This window comes from Ovis aries, chromosome 2, assembly GCF_016772045.2.
Source record: "Ovis aries strain OAR_USU_Benz2616 breed Rambouillet chromosome 2, ARS-UI_Ramb_v3.0, whole genome shotgun sequence".
Taxonomy (NCBI): domain Eukaryota; kingdom Metazoa; phylum Chordata; class Mammalia; order Artiodactyla; family Bovidae; genus Ovis; species Ovis aries.
Genome location: NC_056055.1, coordinates 198,314,095 through 198,337,419, shown reverse-complemented (window position 1 = coordinate 198,337,419; position 23,325 = coordinate 198,314,095). Strand labels below are relative to the sequence as shown.

The following is a 23,325-nucleotide window of genomic DNA, read 5'->3' as shown; positions in this document are numbered from 1 at the left end:
TGGCTCCCTGGTGGGTAAAGCCAGTTCTTGGTGTGCCTGTCTGCAAGGTCCAGGATCTGGGAGCTGGTGTCTGCCTGATGGTAAGTAGTCCAGCTCCTGGGCCCCTCTGATGGGTAGGACCAAATTTCTAGGTGGCTGGGAGCTGAAAGGGGTTGATGGCATCTAGTCTGCTGGTGGGTGAGGCTGTGTACCAGTGCTGGTAAGCTAGAGGGAGGGTTCCACAACAGCACTTACTAGCACCAATGTCCTTATGGTAGAATGAGCTCCCAAAAATGGCTGTCACCAGCATCTGTGTCTCTAAGTTGAGTCCCAGTTGCCTCTTTCTGCTCTGGAAGACTGTCTGGTATCAGCAAGTGGGTCTAACTTAGGCTTCTTTCAAATTATAGCTTCTACTCTGGGCCTTGGAGTGTGTGAGATTTTGCATGTATCCTTTAAAAGTAAAGTCTGGTTTCCTACAGCCTTCTGGCTCTCCCAAAAGCAAGTATGCTGGCCTATAAAGCCAAATATTCTGGGGGCTTGTCTCCCTGGTTGGAGGACCCCTTGGCTGGAGAGCCTCATACAGAGCTCAAAGAGATTTCTTCAGGAGAATCTCTGCAATTGAGATTATTCTCCCTTTTGTGTGTCACTTCAAACTACGACACAATTGCACTCATCTCACAAGCTAGTAAAGTAATGCTCAAAATTTTCCAAGCCAGGCTTCAGCAATATGTGAACTGTGAACTTCCAGATGTTCAAACTGGTTTTAGAAAAGGCAGAGGAACCAGAGATCAAATTGCCAACATCCGCTGGATCATGGAAAAAGCAAGAGAGTTCCAGAAAAATATCTACTTCTGCTTTATTGACTATGCCAAAGCCTTTGACTGTGCGGATCACAATAAACTGTGGAAAATTCTGAAAGAGATGGGCATACCAGACCACCTGACCTGCCTCTTGAGAAACCTATATGCAGGTCAGGAAGCAATAGTTAGAACTGGACATGGAACAACAGACTGGTTCCAAATAGGAAAAGGAGTACATCAAGGCTGTATATTGTCACCCTGCTTGTTTAACTTCTAAGCAGAGTACATCATGAGAAACACTGGACTGGAAGAAGCACAAGCTGGAATCAAGATTGCCGGGAGAATATCAATAACCTCAGATATGCAGATGATACCACCCTTAAGGCAGAAAGTGGAGAGGAACTAAAAATCCTCTTGATAAAAGTGAAAGAGGAGAGTGAAAAAGTTGGCTTAAAGCTCAACTTTCTGAAAACTAAGATCATGGCATCTGGTCCCATCACTTCATGGCAAATAGATGGGGAAACAGTGGAAACAGTGTCAGACTTTATTTTTCTGGGCTCCAAAATCGCTGCAGATGGTGACTGCAGCCATGAAATTAAAAGATGCTTACTCCTTGGAAGAAAAGTTATGACCAACCTAGATATAATATTGAAAAGCAGAGATGTTACCTTGCCAACAAAGATCCATCTACTCAAGGCTATGGTTTTTCCAGTGGTTATATATGGATGTGAGAGTTGGACTGTGAAGAAATCTGAGTGCTGAAGAATTGATGGTTTTGAACTGTGGTGCTGGAGAAGACTCTTGAGAGTCTCTTGGACTGCAAGGAGATCCAACCAGTCCATCCTAAAGGAGATCAGCCCTAGGTGTTCATTGGAAGGACTGATGCTGAAGCTGAAACTGCAATACTTTGGCCCCCTCATGCGAAGAGTTGACTCTATGGAAAAGACCCTGATGCTGGGAGGGATTGGGGTCAGGAGGAGAAGGGGACGACAGAGGATGAGATGGCTGGATGGCATCACTGCCTCGATGGACATGAGTTTGAGTGAACTCTGGGAGTTGGTGATGGACAGGAAGGCCTGGCGTGGTGTGATTCATAGGGTCGCAAAGAGTCGGACACAACTGAGCGACAGCTGAACTGATCTGACTATGTATCATCTCTGTCCCTCATACATGTCTTATTCTGTCTTATTGTGGTTTCTTCTTTTTATCTTTAGTTGCAGAATATGTTTCTATAAGTCTTCAGGTCATTCGCATAGAGAGTTCTGTAACTATTTGTGATTTTGGTGTGCCCATGGGGGGAGGTGATCTCAGGGTTTTCCTGCTCTGCCATCTTGGCCCTAATTCCTTTCTCTTTACTTTTTAAAGGCTTGGTTAACCAATTTATAATTTTTCTTATGATAAAGTCAATTATTTTAAGGTCAGTTTAACTAACTCTGTAAGACTGAATTGTTAGTAGGCTGAGATGAAGCAGATTAACAGGGTAGGAGAGCAGGATAAATACATACACAAATTATATTTCAGACAGAAATTAAACAATAAGAGAATTACCAAAAGAGTGCTATACATATTAAAAAATTGTTCATCTGCTATTGGAGGGTTTTTTAAAATCTAAATTTAGTATTGGTCTTGAAGAAAGTGTTGATTTTAACAGGGATATTGAGGGACACATTGGTGGCTCTGTTAGGGTACTTAATACTAGCTGAAAGAACAGACAGACCCTCAAATCTCAGAGACTTAACCTAACAGAGATTACCCCTTGATCGTGTGAAGTCAGATGAGAGTCAGTTAGCTCTCCTTCACTGCCAGAGTCCAGCTCCAGCAGCCGGGGAATCAACCTGAAGAGATGAGCGGTGTCGGCGAGAAACTATGCAGGCTCTCAGTTTTCTTGGACTGCATATTTATTTCAAGCTTAAGATTCTCTTTTATACTTTTACAAAAGCATTAGGTCAGAGGTTTGACATTTTCAGTTCCTACTGACCCAGATTTGTTGTCTCCATAAATCATTGTTGCCCCTCAAAAGGAGTTCCTGCCTCAGCAATTCTCTTATCTACTTCTTCTCATGTGTCCTTGTGAATGCATTGAAACTCATGCTAATGTCTGAGTTCACTCAGACTCACGTCCATCGAGTCAGTGATGCCATCCAGCCATCTCATCCTCTGTCGTCCCCTTCTCCTCCTGACCCCTATCCCTCCCAGCATCAGACTCTTTTCCAGTGAGTCAACTCTTCGCATGAGGTGGCCAAAGTACTGGAGTTTCAGCTTCAGCATCATTCCCTCCAAAGAAATCCCAGGGCTGATCTCCTTCAGAATGGACTGGTTGGATCTCCTTGCAGTCCAAGGGACTCTCAAGAGTCTTCTCCAACACCACAGTTCAAAAGCATCAATTCTTCAGCACTCAGATTTCTTCACAGTCCAACTCTCACATCCATACATGACCGCTGGAAAAACCATAGCCTTGACTAGATGGACCTTTGTTGGCAAAGTAATGTCTCTGCTTTTCAATATGCTATCTAGGTTGGTCATAACTTTTCTTCCAAGGAGTAAGCATCTTTTAATTTCATGGCTGCAGTCACCATCTGCAGTGATCTTGGAGCCCAAGAAAATAAAGTCTGACACTGTTTCCACTGTTTCCCCATCTATTTCCCATGAAGTGATGGGACTAGATGCCATGATCTTCGTTTTCTGATCGTTGAGCTTTAAGCCAACTTTTTCACTCTCCTCTTTCACTTTCATCAGGAGGCTTTTTAGCTCCTCTCCACTTTCTGCCATAAGGGTGGTGTCATCTGCATATCTGAGGTTATTGATATTTCTCCCGGCAATCTTGATTCCAGCTTGTGCTTCTTCCAGCCCAGCGTTTCTCATGATGTACTCTGCATATAAGTTAAATAAGCAGGGTGACAATATACAGCCCTGACGCACTCCTTTTCCTATTTGGAATCATTCTGTTCTTCCATGTCCAGTTCTAACTGTTGCTTCCTGACGTGCATATAGGTTTCTCAAGAGTCAGGTCAGTGGTATTCCCATCTCTTTCAGAATTTTCCAGTTTCTTGTGATCCACATAGTCAAAGGCTTTGGCATAGTCAATAAAGCAGAAATAGATGTTTTTCTGGAATTCTCTTGCTTTTTCCACGATCTCCCTCCCAAGTCATCATTTGTGCTACTCTCTCTGTCTTTAGTAGGTTTGTTGCGGCTACTCTGGGAGATGCAGTTGAGACTTAAGGCTAAATTTCCGTCTTTTCTCATTTTGGAAATTTCTTTGAATACTGTGTTCCACACCATCTTGTATCCTGCATGAGAGCATGTAATTTTTAATACTGACTGAACTGTGTACCTTCTGGAGGCAGAGACTACCTCATTGAAAAAGTCCTCATGGGAACTTCCCTGGTGGTCCAGTCGTTAAAAATCTGCCTTTTAATGCAGGGGATGTGGGCTCGATCCCTGGTCAGGAACTAAGACCCCACATTCCCCAGAGCAACTAAGCCACTGTGCTGTGACTAGAGAATCCATACACCATGATGAAAGATCCCATATGATACAACAAATACCCGATGCAGAAAAATAATTATTTTTTAAAAAAGTCATCGTGTATACATTACTCACAAAAGTGGTGCACTACTTACCTCACAGAGCTGTAAAGAGAACTGAATGAGGTAATTTTTGTAAACTTCTTAGTACATAGCACATGGTGTGATCAATATAAAATATATTCTCATCAATATAAAGATTGACAAGATAGTTTAATTTTTTTTTTGTACTTTGTACTGTGTCTTCAAAATCTGTGTATTTTACTGTTAAACACATCTCACTTCATATGAGTCATATTTCAAGTGGTCAATGGCTCTAGGTGGCTAATGGATGCTGCTTTGGATAGTGTTGCTGAAAACGCAGAAATAGCAGACATAAAGCCATTCCTTTTGGGACCATGGAGAGTGGCTCAGGGAAGAGATTTGGAAGATACATTCCTTCTCCAAAGCTTACATTAAGATCTCTTGGAGAGGAAATGGCTGTGGCCCACCTGGATGGCAAAGGCATTTGCTGAAATTTTGTACGTTTAGACTGGGAGGTAAGCAAACCATGTGCTTGCATGTGGAAGAATTTGAAAGGAAATCTCCCTCTGCGATGTAAGGGAAACTTTCTGGAAAGCTGCCCTTAGGGATGCCCATGAAAACCTGCTACCCTGCTGGAGTGGGTCTGCCACTGGGTCAGCCACACACCACAGGCTGGGAAGGTGCCCACGGGCAAGGATGCTAACTGGCAGCCGTACCATGGAAACAATGAGAAAAATCCTGGAACCAGAAACAGAGTCCCCTCCTCTCACAGGGTTGTTTTGATACCCTTTATTAGTTCTGGTTGGCAAAAGACAGATGTTTAGAGTCCTGTTCAAGAATCACAAAGGAGGGCAAAAAGGGTAGATTTGGAGCTGAGAGGCAATAAAATGACCATTAGCAAAAAGCATAGCTTATATATGTATTTTTACATTTATTTATTTTTAATTGAAGGATAATTGCTTTACAATATTGTATTGGTTTCTGCCATACATCAACATGAATTAGCACAACTTATATTATCTGCTTTATAGGTGGAAGTATGATTCTCAATAGTGCCTTCTCTTACCTAAGTGAAATTCCTACTATGGAATCATACTCTACTCAAAGTATCAGAACTTTTTCCTGAAAGTTGGTGCTAAAAAGTACATGTTACTTCCAGTAACTTGAGGATACGTTAACCTGAATACACTGTCAGCTTAGTTAAGTGGAGCATTCTGGTTATCAGAGGACAAAAATGGTATTTTAGTGATAGAGAAGGGAGATGGAGCAGAGTAAGCCCTGGACACTAACTAGATTCAGATAAATTCCAAGGAGATGATGTAATGGACAAGAGGCTTTGCACATTTTTAAAGCTTTCTGATAGGTATTGTTGGATACCACTTTCCTTTCTTGCCTTGCCATATTCCAAGACAAACATTGAGAATTTAAAAAAAAAAATAGTAGAGTATGCCTTTGAATGAATGTTTTGGATACTAAGTGCTTTACTCTAAAATTTGATTGTGAGAATAAGTTTTAGCTCTAACAGAGTAAATCTTTTTTTTGTTGTTGTTTTTTGTTTTTTTTGCATGTAGGATAAATCAGCCAGCAAAGAAAAACCTAAGACACCAGGAAGAATTTTACCACAGTTGGCTACGGTAATTTACGTGTACACTCCCATTGGGTTTTAGCCCTTTTAAAAATGTTTATTAGTTTTCAAACTCATAAATAAGTAACTAAACTTATGATTTTGAATTTTGTGCTCAATTTGATTATTTTCTGATTGAGAAATTATGAGGTGCACATAAAAAAACTATTTTAATAAATGTAAACTATGATTTCCTACTATTCTCTACTGAATATTTTAATATCTGGATAGAAGTGTTTCCAAGGTGGTCTAGCAGAAAATATTTCACTGTTGGAATTAGGGAGTGAAGCTGGGGGTTACGTCTTGTCACTAATGGCTCTGCCATCTAAAGGAGTCACTTACCTCTCTGAGCCTCAGTTTCTGAGTTTGAAAGTAAGAAGGGTTAATGATTTTTGAGATGCATCTTTCAACACTGAAATTTACCATCTTTTTAAAATTTATCATTATGACTATAAATTGTCATTGTTCTGTGGAAGAGGCAGTTAACAAACATTTTCAGTTGACAAGTACTGGGAAAGGTATACTTGACTGTAATAAATTTTTTCCATTTAGTAGTTATATTGACTTTAATGACATTTAGTGTGCTCTTGTAACTCCTGGAAGTTGAGCTTAAGTGGAGGATCAGTGCAAATAATGATGTTTTTTTTTTTAATTATGATAAAACATACATAACATACAATTGATCATTTAAACTGTTTTAAATCTATAGTTCATTAATATTAAGCACATTCATATTGTTGTACAGCCATCACCACCATCCATCTTCAGAACTCTTTTTATATTGCCAAACTGAAACTCTATACCCATTAGACACTAACTCTCTGTTTTGCCCTCTCCTCAGTGCACAGCAACCAGCATTCTTTCCATCTCTATGTTTTTTCTTATTCTAGGTACCTCATGTAAGTAGAATCATACAGTATTTATCTTTTGATGTCTGGCTCATTTCACTTAGTATAATACTCTCAAATTTCATCCAAAGGATTATTTTTTGAAAGATATTTTAAAAGCTGAGAACAAACTATAAAATTGAATTTGTGTTGCTTTATACAGAAAGATTCCTGATAATTTAAGATGGGGGGCATTTTTCACTTATAAAACTTGACTTACTATTCTTAGATAAAGTAAATGAACATTTCAAAATATACATTTTAACTGAAATTTTTTTTTAATAATGCCAGATTATGCTGCAAAGTTCCATAGAATTGAGACGTATCTTTTCTGTGGTTCTGCAAAACCTATCTTAAATTTTCTAGCTTAAAATAAAGGACTTGAAATGGAATAGACACATGTTTAAAATTTGATAAATTTTAAAACAGAATTACCTTCAGTTTGTTGCATCTTGTTAGTATACAGATTTAGAGATGTAAACTCAATTAAAATTTTCTGACTTACTAGTCAGTTGCTGAGTTGAATACTAATCCTTTCTTGTCATTGGCATATACTAGTCTGAAATGCTTTTGTTGGCTAATTTACACCTGGTTTTTTGTTCTTATTTGGCCACATCTTGCATTTTTCAGCATTCTTTGAGTTTCATGTGTTTTAGGGGAGATCATATCTTTTTTTTCAATTTCTACCTAATCAAGTCTTTTAAAATTTTTTTAATTTTTAATTTTTTAATATAAACTTATTGAGAGATCATATTTTTAAGAGATTTTGAAAAGTCCACTGACAAGCGACTAAGAAACTTTTATTTGAATATTAAAATTTGTTCTTGGATAAAATTTTCCAGCAGTAGTTAAAACATAGAGTGATTTTCATTACTGGTCTTTGTTTCTGGTGGTGATCCTTGTTGAAATCAAGAGTAACCCAGTGCTGGGGGCTCTGATCCTCTTTGAGCTGGGGACCTGATTCTGAACCTTTGTGAACATCTCACTCACCTGAAATCCTTTATGGAGCAACATCACTGCAGAAGATTGGCAAGGCAGATGAAAGGATGGAAAAGCATTGACTTACTGTCTTAGCTTACTTTCCTGTGAAAGAAGAGCTTGAAAAAAGGATTTGTGTGCAACGACTTCACTTTCACTTTTCACTTTCATGCATTGGAGAAGGAAATGGCAACCCACTCCAGTGTTCTTGCTTGGAGAATCCCAGGGATGGGGGAGCCTGGTGGGCTGCCGTCTATGGGGTCGCACAGAGTCGGACACGACTGAAGTGACTTAGCAGCAGCAGCAGTTTATTTAAAAGTAGCAATAAAGGATTGGGAAGAGTGAAACTAAAAGCCAGTGCCAACATGGGCTATCAGGTTCTGGATATGAAAGGAAGACACAGATTCAATTGTCAATGCTTAAAAATAAGTACATTTTACTTTAAAGGCTGCCCATCTGGGTTTCTTGAAGAGCCATAGGTTCTAGCAATAGTAGGTCTGTATTCTGGCATTGTAGTAGCTGGCTTGAGCTAATTAACTTCCATTTTTGAAGACAGAGGTTTTCTCCTAGGCCACAGTCCCCAAGGCCCTGTAATGTTTCTTAGCACTGAAGCTGGGTGCCAGTTAGCTATCATCACTAGCTTTACTCTCTCTTTTATGATACTTGCCAGAATTGTGTAGGTATAAGAATTTATGACCCCTGCCTTAAATGACAGAATGAATGTGTGAGTTGCCAGGGTAATCTAGCTGCTAAAGTCATGAGAATAGGAAGATCCTCTGGAGCTGGAGTGTAGAGGAACTCATTAGCATTGGGTCGGGCAAGATGGAAGGCTGAAAAATCACTTGCCAATGTCAGGGGCTGAGTAAACTCTGCGGAATGAACACCCAAGTTAGGTAACAGGCACCCATATCAAACCAACAGCAGAGCACTTGCTAATTTATTCCAGATGTCACACACCATGCCATTCACAGGCTTTAATATGATTTGCTGTTGGGTGTTTATGCCTTCAGTTCAGTTCAGTCACTCAGTCATGTCTGACTCTTTGCGACCCCATGGACTGCAACATGCCAGGCCTCCCTGTCTATCACCAGCTCCTGGGGTTTACTCAAGCTCATGTCCATTGAGTCGGCGATGCCAGTCAACCATCTCATCCTCTGTCATCCCCTTCTCCTCCCACCTTCAATCTTTCCCAGCATCAGGGTCTTTTCAGAAGAGTCAGTTATTCACATCAGGTAGCCAAAGTATTGGAGTTTTCAGCTTCAGCATCAGTCCTTCCAATGAATATTCAGGACTGATTTCCTATAGGTTGGACTGGTTGGATCTCCTTGCAGTCTAAGGGACTCTCAAGAGTCTTCTCCAACACTACAGTTCAAAAGCATCAATTCTTCGGTGCTCAGCTTTCTTTATAGTCCAACTCTCATATCCATACATGACTACTGGAAAAACCATAGCCTTGACTACATGGACCTTTGTTGGCAAAGTAATGTCTCACCTTTCTAATATGCTGTCTAGGTTGGTCATAACTTTTCTTCCCAGGAGGAAGCATCTTTTAATTTCATGACTACAGTCACCATCTGCAGTGATTTTGGAGCCCCCCAAAATAAAGTCTGACACTCTATTTGCCATGAAGTGATGGGAACAGATGCCATGATCTTAGTTTTCTGAATGTTGAGTTTTAAGCCAACTTTTCACTCTCCTCTTTCACTTTCATCAAGAGGCTCTTTAGTTCTTTACTTTCTGCATAAGGGTGGTGTCATCTACATATCCGAGGTTATTGATAATTCTCCAGAAAATCCTGACTCCAGCTTGTGCTTCATCCAGCCCAGCGTTTCTCATGATGTACTCTGCATATAAGTTAAATAAGCAGGGTGACAGTATACACCCTTGACATACTTCTTTCCCAATTTGGAATCAGTCTGTTGTTCCATGTCTAGTTCTAACTGTTGCTTCCTGACCTGCATACAGATTTCTCAGGAGGCAGGTCAGGTGGTCCATCTCTTTAGGAATTTTCCATAGTTCTCTGGATCCACACAGTCAAAGGCTTTGGCATAGTCAATAAAATAGAAGTGGATGTTTTTCTGGAACTCTCTTGCTTTTTCGATGATCCAGCGGATGTTGGCAATTTGATCTCTGGTTCCTCTGCCTTTTCTAAAACCAGCTTGAACATCTGGAAGTTCATGGTTCACGTACTGTTGAAGCCTGGGTTAGATAACTTTGAATATTACTTTACTAGTATGTGAGATGAGTGCAATTGTGTGGTAGTTTGAATATTCTTTGATATTGCCTTTCTTTGGGATTGGAATGAAAACTGACCTTTTCCAGTCCTGTGGCCACTGCTGAGTTTTCCAAATTTGCTGGCATATTGAGTGCAGCACTTTCACAGCATCATCTTTTAGGATTTGAAATAGCTCAACTGGAAGTCCATCACCTCTACCAGCTTTATTTGTAGTGATGTTTCCTAAGGTCCACTAGACTTTGCATTCCAGGATATCTGGCTCTAGGTGAGTGATCATACCATCATGATTATCTGGGTCATGAAGATTTTTTGGGTATACTTCTTTTGTGTAGTCTTGCCACCTCTTCTTAATATCTTCTGCCTCTGTTAGGCCAATACCATTTCCTTCCTTTATTGTGCCCATCTTTGCATGAAATGTTCCCTTCGTATCTCTTAATTTTCATGAAGAGACCTCTAGTCTTTCCCATTCTATTAGTTTCCTCTATTTCTTTGCATTGATGACTGAAGAAGGCTTTCTTATCTCTCCTTGCTATTCTTTAGAACTCTGCATTTACATGCTTATATCTTTTCTTTTCTCCTTTGCCTTCACTTCTCTTCTTTTCACAGCTATTTGTAAGCCTTCCTCAGACAAACATTTGACTTTTTTGCATTTCTTTTTCTTGGGGGTGGTCTTGATCCCTGCCTCCTGTACAATGTCATGAACCTCTGTCCATAGTTCTTCAGGTACTCCTAAATATCTAATCCCTTGAATCTATTTGTCACTTCCACTGTATAATCATAAGGGATTTGACTTAGGCCATGCCTGAATGGTCTAGTGGTTTTACCTACTTTCTTCAATTTAAGTCTGAATTTGGCAATAAGGAGTTCATGATCTGAGCTACAGTCAGCTCCCAGTCATGTTTTTGTTGACTGTATAGAGTTTCTTCAACTTTGGCTGCAAAAAATATAAGATGTCCTAATTTGTTTGAAAAAATGTTGTATTTATATATTCTTATGAATTTATGAAAAAAGCCTTTTTTCTGATCTTGTTTTGTTGATGCTATCTGAAATTTCATATTTCAGGTGAGTACAAAGCCCCAGTGGCAGCAGGCGGCTCCATCGTTCCATTTGAATGTAAAGCAGGATGAAGATATTCCAGAGCAGTTTAGTGTTAAAAATGAACAGTCGTATGGTAAGAACTCTAATATTCTGTCTTAGATTTAAGGAAATTTCCTGGAGGGAAAAAAAATTACAACATGTAGTTAAAGCAATGAAACTGGAAAGTTATAATTATGTTTATATCAAGGGGAAAAATTTACCCCAAAAGTGTTTCCTCAGAAAATACTCGATTTCATGTCTTACTTTCAGACTGTTGCAAATGCTATAAAAGCTGATATTTTAGGAATTGCAATGCTTATAATAAAACTTTGATTAACTGTTTTCAGAATTTGCCTCTGTGTCAAAGACTAATATTTTTTCTAAGGGGGATTGTAATAGGTTGTAAACATTACTTCTAAATTATTCACATTAATATTTTTATTTTGACTTATTAGATTGATTACAGTAAATGTTAATGTCTTTTCCTCATAGTTCTTTAAATTTGCTAAAATAATTTTATATTCTGTGTTTGTAATAATTTTAATGTTAAGAAGGTTCTATGTAAAACAGTTGAAATTTATTTGCATTTATCAATAATATAAAATTAATTGAGTATTCTTGAAATAAAGGTTTCTATTATGATGACATCAAATGAGATTAGTTTAACTTCAAGAAAGGAAATGTGGTTACTTAAGAACTTAAAGAATGTAGGTTTTTCATTAAATGATGCTTCGGTGTTTTATTTTAACTAGTTAAATATTTTAATTTACCTTAAAGATAACTAATCTACACCATTTTTTTTCCTTTCTTAATTCAAGCTGAATACAAGGAACGCTTTGGGAAAAAGGGTAGGTTACTTGACCAGATTGATGATAGTCGTGCTGGACCATCTACTTCCAGAGGAAAGAGCAAATCTCCACATAAAGAACGAGAGAACTTCAGAAGCACTCTTGTGAATATCATCATGTAAGTTCTGTGAGCTAACCAGTGTGTGTTACCCTGATTAGAGTCCTTGGAAACTCTTTAATCTAAAATTATAAGAATTCTGTGCATCTCTAAGGATTCCTGAAAGCCTTATTGGAATGAGGTTCGGTTACAAATAATGAAAGATTGAGCTTAACTCTATTAAGGCGTCCCATTTTTAAATATCATGAGCTGAAAAGGTATGCTGATGAGAATGCTCAGTAAAATTCTGTATAGGGATAGAAGAGAGTTTTACTCAAGCCAAATTTAGGACTATAGTCTGGGAGATGCAGGTTCAGTATGGATCTGAATTCGTAGTCCTCTAGACTACAAAATGGGGGAGGCTTGAAAAGGCAAAAATCAAGAATTATATTTGGAACTGGCAAAAAGGAAGGATGCTTGTTCAGTAAGGGTTGGTTGGGGTACAGAATAGTTGCATAGTTACATGGACTTGTAGCTGACAGCTGCTAGCAGATATTATTTTGAGGTATCCTTGAGGTTGGTAACAGTTCAGAAAATACAGGTCCTCAGTTAAACCACATCCACCTGGCTCAGTTTTAAATGCCTAAAACAGTTACTCCATTTAGATTTTTAAATTCGGTCTTCTCTTTAATGAAATTCAGTCTTCTCTTAATGGTTAAAACAGATGTACAACACATGTTTGATAGGTCATAAGACAGGCTGTTGGAGTTGGCATGAAGTTCAAGCCAAATCATGTATAAGCCAGAATGACTTCCCTGAACCTCAATATGTGAAAATTTCTTCCATCAGGTGTCAATATTAGTACTTGATATTGGTTGAAAGAATGGGCTTTCTGGTTTTAGATATGGTGGTTGGTGGAAGATTTAGGGCAGTTTTTTTCCCCATCTTGTTTATGCAGGTGGTGTGGTGAGTTCCCTGTAGTTGTAGATCTTTTTGTGCGTGAAAGGAAGGAACTGGGGTAGTGATCAGCAGCATGGTCAGGGCAGGGCTTGCCCAGTCTAAAGTGCAGATCTAAAAAAAATAAATAAATAAATAAAGTGCAGATCTGTTTATGGAGTGCGATGCAGATGCAAGTTACCAGTTCCTCTCTGCCTGTTTTGTTTTTTTTTTTTCCCCGTTGCTTGGTGCTAGTTGTTCAGTAGCCCGTTTCTTTCAGTATGACTCAAGGTGCACACATTGCCATTTGTGAACAGAGTTTAGTGACACATTGCATTAGGTCACTCACAGGAAAGCCCCGTTTTACTGTCCCCATGTGACATCTTACTGGCTGGATAGGCATCTTGAGGGGAGGGCAGTGGTCACTACATGCCACAAACAGAAGGCAGTTTTGTGGGCCCCTGTGCAGTTAGAACCCAGGCAGGAGCCTCTGTGGAGTGGCTAGGAGTTGGCTTTTGCCAGGCACCACTGGACTTTACCATCTTGGTCCACTTATACCATTTTTTTTCAGTTAAGCTCTCTCAGATCACACAAACTATAAAATCAACATTTCAAGCCATGGGTGGGTAGGCATCTGGTTACAAATTCTTAGCAGCGACTCTTTCACTTCCCAGTGTCCTCGTCAAAACAGATGGTCTTTTTGACACTACGTTCCTGTGCCTGTCATTTTTGGTTCTCTGCTGGTTGGGGATAGAGCCCATTTTGGGTTTCAGCTTTATACAGGGGTGTGAATTTTCCATTTAACTCTAGCCTACAAAATCATCCCCTAACCCACATGAACATTAAAGTCCAAGGCTCTCCCCCACAAGGGCAGCCATAACCTCAGGGCTTGGCTGTTCTCTGCCTTATCATTCCATCTTTTTCCTCTTGAGTATTTCCTTTTTCCTTGAGAACTTGGCTATGCATTCAAAGGAACTTTGTGACATATTATTCAGTATTTATAGAATTGTACGGGGAGATTTTCAGATTATCTTTTCTGCCGAGTTTTAAGAAACAGAAGGCTCTTTTTAGCCATAAAACTCATGTCCATTGAGTCAGTAATGACATCCAACCATCTCATTCTCTGTTGCTCCCTTCTTCTGCCCTCAGTCTTTCCCAGCATCAAGGTCTTTTGCAATGAGTCAGTTCTTCGCATCAGGTGGCCAAGGTATCAGAGCTTCAACATCAGTCCTTCCAATGAATATTCAGGATTGATTTCCTTTAGGATTGGCTGGTTTGATCTCCTTGGTGTCCAAGGGACCCAAGAGTCTTTTCCAACACCACAGTTCAAAAGCATCTATTCTTCGGTGCTCAGCCTTCTTTATGGTCCAACTGTCAAATCTGTACATGACTACAGAAAAACCATAGCTTTTAGACAGTCCTTTGTCAGCAAAGTGATGTCTGTGCTTTTTAATATGCTTTCTAGGTTTATCATAGCTTTTCTTCCAAGAAGCAAGCATCTTTTAATTTCATGGCTTCGGTCACCCTCTGCAAACATTTTGGAGCCCAAGAAAATAAAGTCTGTCACTGTTTTCCATCTCTATGCTATGAAATGATGGGATCAGATGCCATGATCTTACTTTTCTGAATGTTGAGTTTTAAGCCAGCTTTTTCACTCTCCTCTTTCATCTTCATCAAAAGTTCTTTAGTTCCTCTCTGCTTTCTGCCATTAGAGTGGTGTCATCTGCTTATCTGAGATTGTTGATATTTCTCCTGGCAATCTTGATTCCAGCTTATGTTTCATCCAGCCTGGTGTTTCACATGATGTACTCAGCATATAAGTTAAATAAGCAGGGTGACAATACACAGCCTTGATGTACTCCTTTCCCAATTTGGAACCGGTCTGTTGTTCCATGTCTGGTTCTAACTGTTGCTTCTTGACCTGCATATGGGTTTCTCAGGAGGCAGGTCAGGTGGACTAATTACAATTCAGTCTGAGTTTCTGGACTTCAGTAACATGTTTAACCCCATTATTAGTTATTGGTATTCTTATATATGTAGGCTTAATTCTAACAGTTTATTTTGTATTTTCTATTGACTATATGTTGCCTTATTTAATCTTTTGTATTATTTCTATTGAATTGAATTTTCCATTTTCTTCCTTTATTCCTGTTGTCTTAAAAGTTATAAAATGTATTTTTATTGTTTTTGTGGTTATCCTATCATTTGAAACTATGTATTATAATTTATAGGGGGCTTCCCAAGTGGCACATCGGTAAAGAATCCACCTGCTAGTGCAAGAGATGCAGGTTTGATCCCTGGTTTCCGGAAGATCCCCTGGAAGAGGAAACGGCAACCCACTCCAGTATTCTTGTCTGGGAAATAATCCCATGGACAGAGGAGCCTGGCAGGCTACAGTCCATGGGGTCACAATACTCTGACGCAACTGAGCACACACATGCACACACACCCATTGTAATTTATATTTTCTTAAGTTTAAAATGCATTTGATTCATTTTCTCCCTCAGTAATATGAAAGGACTTTGGAGTGCTTTAGCTTAGCTCTGAACTTTCCTTGCATTTTTCATATGATTGCTTATTTTATTTCTACCAATATTTCTATAATATTTTAGTTTTACCAAGTCCTTAAATTCCCCATACTCTTTTTTTTTTTCAAAGTTAACACTTACTTAGATTTACTAACATGTCTTCTAATTTTTTAGAAAATAGTCTTTGCATCCTGCTTCTTACCTCTAGGTTCATTTTCTTTTTTGCTGAAGTCCGTCCCTTAGTAGCTCTTCCAGTGAGAAGCTGTAGAGAGTAAATCCAAAACTTCCATTTTATAAAAGTCTCTACTAATTTTGGCTTTCTCTTGAAATGATGAGTAAGCTGGCTGCAGAGTTAAAGGATAATAGTAATTTCCCCCTACAAATCTGGAAAACATTAGATTGAAAAATATTAACATTTTCCCCATTGGGTGGTGATGGTTTAGTCGCTAAGTAGTGTCTGACTCTTGCACCCCATGAACAGTAGCCTGCCAGGCTCCTCTGTCCATGGGATTCTCCAGGCAAGAGCACTAGAGTGGGTTGCCATTTCCTTCTCCAGGGGATCTTCCCAATCCAGGAATTGAACCTGGGTCTCCTGCATTACAGACAAATTCTTTACCAACTGAGCTACAAGGGAAGCCTCCCCTAGCTTTATTGACAAATAAAATTAAAGTATATGATGTGATGACTTAATATACGTTGTGAAAGAATTTCTACAGTCAATTTAGCACATCTATCACCTGACATATTTAAGCCCCTCCCTTTTTTTGATAAGAATCCTTAAGTTTTACTCAGTTAGTAAATTTTATTTGCACAACATAGTATTTTCTATAGCCGTATGATAGCATGCATTATTGTTGATGAGAAGCCTGTGTTGCTTTGTTATTACGTTGCAATCTGTGTTTGTACAGTCAGTTTGTCTTTTCCTTTTTTTTCTCTGAATGTTATATTTTCATAGTTTTCTATATAGGCTTTAAAAAACACAGCTTTATTAAGATATAATTTATATACCATTAAACTCACCCATATTAAATGTCCATTGAATGAATTTTAGTAAATTTCTATTGTTGTACAACCTTCACCAAAGTCCAGTTTTAGAATACTTCTGTCATCCATAAATTCCCTTTTGCCCATTTCAATTAATCCTCTCTACCGCTGGTTGCCCCAGGCAATCATTGATCTGCTTTCTCTCTCTGTAGTTTTATCTTTTCTAAAAATTCACATAAATGGAATTGTACAGTATGTATGTATTAGAAATCCATCTTGTTTATTGTTTGGGGCCATTATAAATGATGCTGCTATGAGTTTTGCATGCAAGTCTTTTTGTGGACATATGTTTTCACTTCTGGGTAGACACCTAGTTGTAGAAATTCTGTGTTATGTGTTGATAGGAGGTGTGTGTTTAAATTAAGACAATTCTAAATTTTCTTTTGCAAATCATCATACTATTTTACATTCCCATAAGAATGAATAAAGAAGTTTCTAATCTCTCCACAGTCTTGCCCATGCTTTGTCTTTTGTTTTGTCATTCCAGTAAATGTACTGTTGTATCTTATCCCTGCTTTAAGCTGTTATGTCTCTAATGACCAATACGATGGACATCTCTTTTGTAGTTGTTTGGCATTTGCGTAATTTCTTTGGGGAATTGTCAATTTAAATCTTTTTGTTTTTCAATTTTAAACTTTTTGCCCATTATTAAAAATTGAGTTGTCTGATTATTGCATTGTAAAAGTTTTTTATATGTTTTCTATGAAGTTCTTTATCAGATATATCCTTTGAAACTATTTTCTTCCAGTCTATGGTTTATCTTTTAATTTTCCTAAGGAATTTTTTAAAAAGCAAAAGTTTAAAGTTTCAAGCTTGATTTATTGATTTTTTTAAATAGTTCATTCTTTTAGAGTCATATCTAAGAAACTTTTCCTATCACAAGATTGTAACTATTATGTTTTTTAGATATTTTAGCTTAACTCTAGTTTTAGTTTTGGCTCTCACATTTATATGTATGCTTTATTTCAGCGTGTATGTTGTGAGGTAAGGGTTAAGTTTTTTTTTTTTTTTTTTTGCATATAGATATCCAAATGTTTCAGTCCCATCGGTTGAAAAGGCAGTTTTCGTTAAATTACCTTGGCACCTTTGTCAAAAATCATTTTACTATATATAGGTTTCTATTTCCCTTCAACTACACTGCTATTATGTTGTCTTGATCTCTATGGCTTTATATTAAGTTTTGAAATCAGGTAGTTTAATTCCACAAAATTCTCTTTCAAAATTGTTTTGGCTGTTCTAGGTCTTTTGCATTTCCATGTAGGTACATTTTAATATCATCTTGTCACTTTCTTTATAAAAAGAAAAGCTTACTGAGATATAGTAGACAATGTATTGAATATATAAATCAATTTTGAGAGAATTGCCATTTCAATAATATTGAGCCTTCCAGCCCATGAACATGTTATTTCCCTCTATTGATTTAGATTTTATTTAATTGCTCTCAATAGTATCTTACATTTTTAATGTACAAATCTTAGACTTTAAAAAAATTATTCTTAAGTACTTCTCTTTTTGATGTGAATGAAGTTATTTAATTTCATTTTCTGGTTGTTCTTTGTCAGTATATAGAAAAATTGACTTTTGCTTGTTAATTATGTATCATGAGACCTTACTAGTTACTAGTTCTGGAACTTTTTAAAAGGTTCCTTAGAATTTCCTACATATCAACCATGTTCTCTGCAAATATAGATTTATTTCTTCATTTTCAGTTTAGATGTTTTTCTTTTCTTTCTCTTTCCATTTTGCTCTTGGTAGATCTTTCAGTACATTGTTCAATAAAACTTGTGACAATGAAACTTCAAATCTTATGGGAAAGCATTCAGTCATTCACATTTATGTAGCATGTGAAATGTAGGTTTTTAAGATATTCTTTATTAGATTAAGGTAGTTTTTTTGTGAGGTTTTGTCATGAGTGGGTGCTGGATTTTTGTCAAATGCTGTTTTGATGTCCATGTGATAATCATTTGATTTTTATTATTTTTTAGATATGGCAGTTCAGTTCAGTCACTCTGTGACCCCATGGACTGCAGCATGCCAGGCTTCCCTGTCCTTCAGTCTCTCTCAGAGTTTGCTCAAACTCATGTCCCTTGAGTCAGTGATGTCATCCAACCATATCATTCTCTGTCATCCCCTTTTCCTCCTGTCTTCAGTCTTTCACAGCATCAGGACTTTTTCCAATGAGTCAGTTCTTCACATCAGGTGGCCAAAGTATGGGAGTTTCAGCTTCAGCATCAGTCTTTCCAAGGAATATTCAGGACTGATTTCTTTTCGGATGGACTGGTTGGATCTCCTTGCAGTCCAAGGGACTTTCAAGAGTCTTCTCCAACACCACAGTTCAAAAGCATCTTCCGTGCTCAGCTTTCTTTATGGCCCAACTCTCACATCCATACATAGCTACTGGAAAAACCATAACTTTGACAAAATGGACCTTTGTCGGTAAAGTAATGTCTTTGCTTTTTAATAGGCTGTCTAGGTTTGTCATAGCTTTTCTTCCAAGGAGCAAGCGTCTTTTAATTTCATGGCTGCAGTCACTATCTGCAGTGATTTTTGGAGCCCAAGAAAATAAAGTCTGTCATTGTTTCCTTTACATTAATTGCTTTGTATATGTTAAAGAAATCTTGCATTTCTTTTAACTTCATCGTTATTTATTTTTGTGTAATCCCTTTTATACATTTGTTAAAATTTTAAGGATTTTCAAGTCTACAAATGAATAATATGACACTGTACTTATCTTGTGATGTTTTGGCTTTGGTATCAGAGCACTACTGGCTTCTTAAAATGAGTTGGAAAGTGTTTCCAACTACTCTATTTTCCAAATGAATTTGTGTAGAATTGGCATTAGTTATTCCTTATCTGTTTGATAGAACTTATTAGTGAGACCATCTGGACCTGCACTTTTCTTTGTAAAAAGGTTATTACTTACTGATTCAATTAGTTCACTTGATATAGATCTCATCATATTTTTTACCAGAATTGAAAGAGACACATGTACCCCAATGTTCATCGCAGCACTGTTTATAATAGCCAGGACATGGAAACAACCTAGATGTCCATCAGCAGATGAATGGATAAGAAAGCTGTGGTACATATACACAATGGAGTATTACTCAGCCATTAAAAAGAATTCATTTGAATCAGTTCTGATGAGATGGATGAAACTGGAGCCAATTATACAGAGTGAAGTAAGCCAGAAAGAAAAACACCAATACAGTATACTAACACATATATATGGAATTTAGGAAGATGGCAATGATGACCCTGTATGCAAGACAGGAAAAAAGACACGGATGTGTATAACGGACTTTTGGACTCAGAGGGAGAGGGAGAGGGTGGGATGATTTGGGAGAATGGCATTCTAACATGTATACTATCATGTAAGAATTGAATCGCCAGTCTATGTCTGACGCAGGATACAGCATGCTTGGGGCTGGTGCATGGGGATGACCCAGAGAGATGTTATGGGGAGGGAGGTGGGAGGGGGTTCATGTTTGGGAACGCATGTAAGAATTAACGATTTTAAAATTTAAAAAATAAAAAACTGAAAAAAAAAGAATATTTTCTTTTTTATTTAAATTGTCTAATTTGCTGGCATAAAGCTATTCAGATAACTTCCGTGTTCTTAGCCTTTGTGCTCATTTCCTCCCTTGGTACCTATTGACTGCAAGTCCAGACCTTTTTCCAGGAGTCTCTGAGGCAGATTTCAGTCTCTCCTGCATGAGTTATTGTCTATGGTATTTTAAATTGTTTCATCTCTTCTGTATCTTCTTTTCATGTTCGAGAAATTTGTTGAAATAATTCCTCAACTGATGACCCTCTAGTTGCTTCATAATCATGGGCTAACATTACTACCATTTTCACAGAAAAACTTGAAAAAATAGATGTTTTTGTTACTATCTTGAACCAAAAATCTCTATTGATAAAGAGAAAAAATATCAATTTTGTTCTTTCATTTTTGCAAAATAAAATACATCATATTTTCCCTATAACCAGGTAAAAGTGTTTCTAGCACTGTTTGATTTATTTCTGAAAGGGATGTTGCTTTGATGGAAAGAGCATTGCAGTGTAGAAGCACCTATGGATAATCAAACCCTTGTTTTTATATTTAATTAATGATGTGTAAAGGGGAAGTTATTTAATCTCTTTGGCATTGTTTCTTCATCTGTACAGTGGGAATAATTATATCATTGTGCCCTGTAAGGGTAGGTGTATGATTTAGAGATAATATATGTGGAACTATTTAGGGCTTGACTAGGTGATCAGTAAAGAGCTTCTATTACTGTTTCCAGTGAGCAGAATTTTTGCCTTTGGCCGCAGAAAAATAGAGTCATGGAGTATTAGAGCTGAACGGATCTTTGTTCTGATGGCAAGAATTTCTGCAGCCTCTCTTGTTGCCCCCAGCCTCCTATCTCCTCCCCCCTCCCAACCTTGCTGCATCCTTTTAGGTCCATGTTACTCTCAGAGGATGAAATTTGAGTGCCAGGATTCAGAAAATTAGATAAGATAAGCATTTCTGCCATTAAAAAGAAAAACAACCCAGTTATTAAGGTCATATACTTTATAGTGGCAGAATCTGAGCCCAGAAGTCCTGATTCCTGAAGAACATGATGGTCAGTAGTATCTTTTTACTATGCAAACATAAAACAATAAGGTGGTTTCTATTTTTTTTTTTTTTTACCCTTCTAGTGCACTGATTTATTTATTTATTTTTATTTTTTATTTTTAGTTTTTTACTTTTTAAATTTTAAAATCTTTAATTCTTACATGCGTTCCCAAACATGAACCCCCCTCCCACCTCCCTCCCTATAACATCTCTCTGGGTCATCCCCATGCACCAGCCCCAAGCATGCTGTATCCTGCGTCAGACATAGACTGGCGATTCAATTCTTACATGATAGTATACATGTTAGAATGCCATTCTCCCAAATCATCCCACCCTCTCCCTCTCCCTCTGAGTCCAAAAGTCCGTTATACACATCCGTGTCTTTTTTCCGGTCTTGCATACAGGGTTGTCATTGCCATCTTCCTAAATTCCATATATATGTGTTAGTATACTGTATTAGTGTTTTTCTTTCTGGCTTACTTCACTCTGTATAATTGGCTCCAGTTTCATCCATCTCATCAGAACTGATTCAAATGAATTCTTTTTAATGGCTGAGTAATACTCCATTGTGTATATGTACCACAGCTTTCTTATCCATTCATCTGCTGATGGACATCTAGGTTGTTTCCATGTCCTGGCTATTATAAACAGTGCTGCGATGAACACTGGGGTTGCAGTTAAAATAACCATTCTCTTTCCAACCATAGAATATCTTGACGATCTCTCACCACTCCTTTCATACGCTTATTCCCTCATTTGGTAAACATTTATTCAGTTCAGTTCAGTTCATTTGCTCAGTCGTGTCCGACTCTTTGTGACCCCATGAATCGCAGCTCGCCATGCCTCCCTGTCCATCACCAACTCCCGGAGTTCACTCAGACTCACGTCCATCGAGTCAGTGATGCCATCCAGCCATCTCATCCTCTGTCGTCCCCTTCTCCTCCTGCCCCCAATCCCTCCCAGCATCAGAGTCTTTTCCAATGAGTCAACTCTTTGCATGAGGTGGCCAAAGTACTGAAGTTTCAGCTTTAGCATCATCCCTTCCAAAGAAATCCAGGACTGATCTCCTTCAGAATGGACTGGTTGGATCTCCTTGCAGTGCAAGGGACTCTCAAGAGTCTTATCCAGCACCACAGTTCAAAAGCATCGATTCTTCGGCACTCAGCTTTCTTCACAGTCCCACTCTCACATCTGTACATGACCACTGGAAAAACCATAGCCTTGACTTAAACGACAAAAATCCTAAATCCTAAAGGATTTATGTTCTTTTTATTTAAATTGTCTAATTTGCTGGCATAAAGCTGTTCAGATAACTTCCTTGTTCTTAGCCTTTGTATTCATTTCCTTCATTGGTACCTGTTGATTGAAAGTCTAGACCTTTTTCAAGTCTCCTAGGCAGATTTCATTCCTAAATCTACTACATACTGAATTAAACTGAGACATTACCTGAGACACTGCTTGAGACATTGCCTTGACTCTTTCCTCTGGTCCATTTAATTGAAAAGAGAAGTGTGAAGCTCACGAAACAGTGGATTCTTAGATTTTCAAAAGACAAAATAAGTCAGAAGATCCATTGTGAGTACCTTCTTTGGTATGATATTTAAGACAGATATTCCATAAACCTCTGGCCTCCACTCACTGGACAGTTAGTGGGAAAAAGTATCTTATTACACTGTCACTAACCTATATCCATCCCAGGTGAAGTTGGGATCTGCAGCGTGATATAATCAATGATAAGGAGGGTAAAGCTGTTTGAGAACAATTTATTTCTTTGAAGATGTGAACATAGGAGCCCCAGAGGAAGTCGCAAAATGTGGATCATATCTGGTACAGATTTTGAAGTAAATTATAGCTAGAAACATTACAGTATTGTATGAACAATTAATCAATAATAAATACATAGCAGCATATGAACTTCTATATCACCTGTTGCTAACTTTTAATGTGGTCCTAGAAATCTGAGAAATGGTCTTTGGAAGAATATATCTGTGTCTTTGGCAAAACTATACTCAAAATCTTTCCCATCCGTGCTTTTCTAAACCTCGTTTATAAATAGTCATACATATTTCAGGAATAATGCAAGAACATTTCTATAAAATTTCAGGAGAGAGATGATTTTGGAGCAAGTGAAGAAGAATGAGTAAAGCTTATCAAAAAGGATGTGGCCTCTGATTTAGATATTTCAAATCACTTCCAGTATACCT

General features: G+C 38.0%; 1 protein-coding gene across 3 annotated transcripts in view; it reads left to right on the top strand.

The window, feature by feature from the left end:
• DNAH7 (dynein axonemal heavy chain 7) overlaps positions 1 to 23,325 on the top strand; it is a 266,322-nt gene that overhangs the window by 17,354 nt on the left and 225,643 nt on the right. For 2 of the 3 annotated variants that reach the window (XR_006058804.2, XM_004004780.6), the window contains exons 3-5: positions 5,898 to 5,960; positions 11,114 to 11,222; positions 11,947 to 12,094. Coding sequence is in view for 2 of the 3 variants with exons in the window: in XM_004004780.6 (XP_004004829.1) it covers positions 5,898 to 5,960; positions 11,114 to 11,222; positions 11,947 to 12,094 (320 nt within the window). In the remaining variant the exon portion in view is untranslated. The remainder of the gene's footprint in view (positions 1 to 5,897; positions 5,961 to 11,113; positions 11,223 to 11,946; positions 12,095 to 23,325) is intronic. The other variant, XM_042244009.2, reaches the window with a different exon arrangement.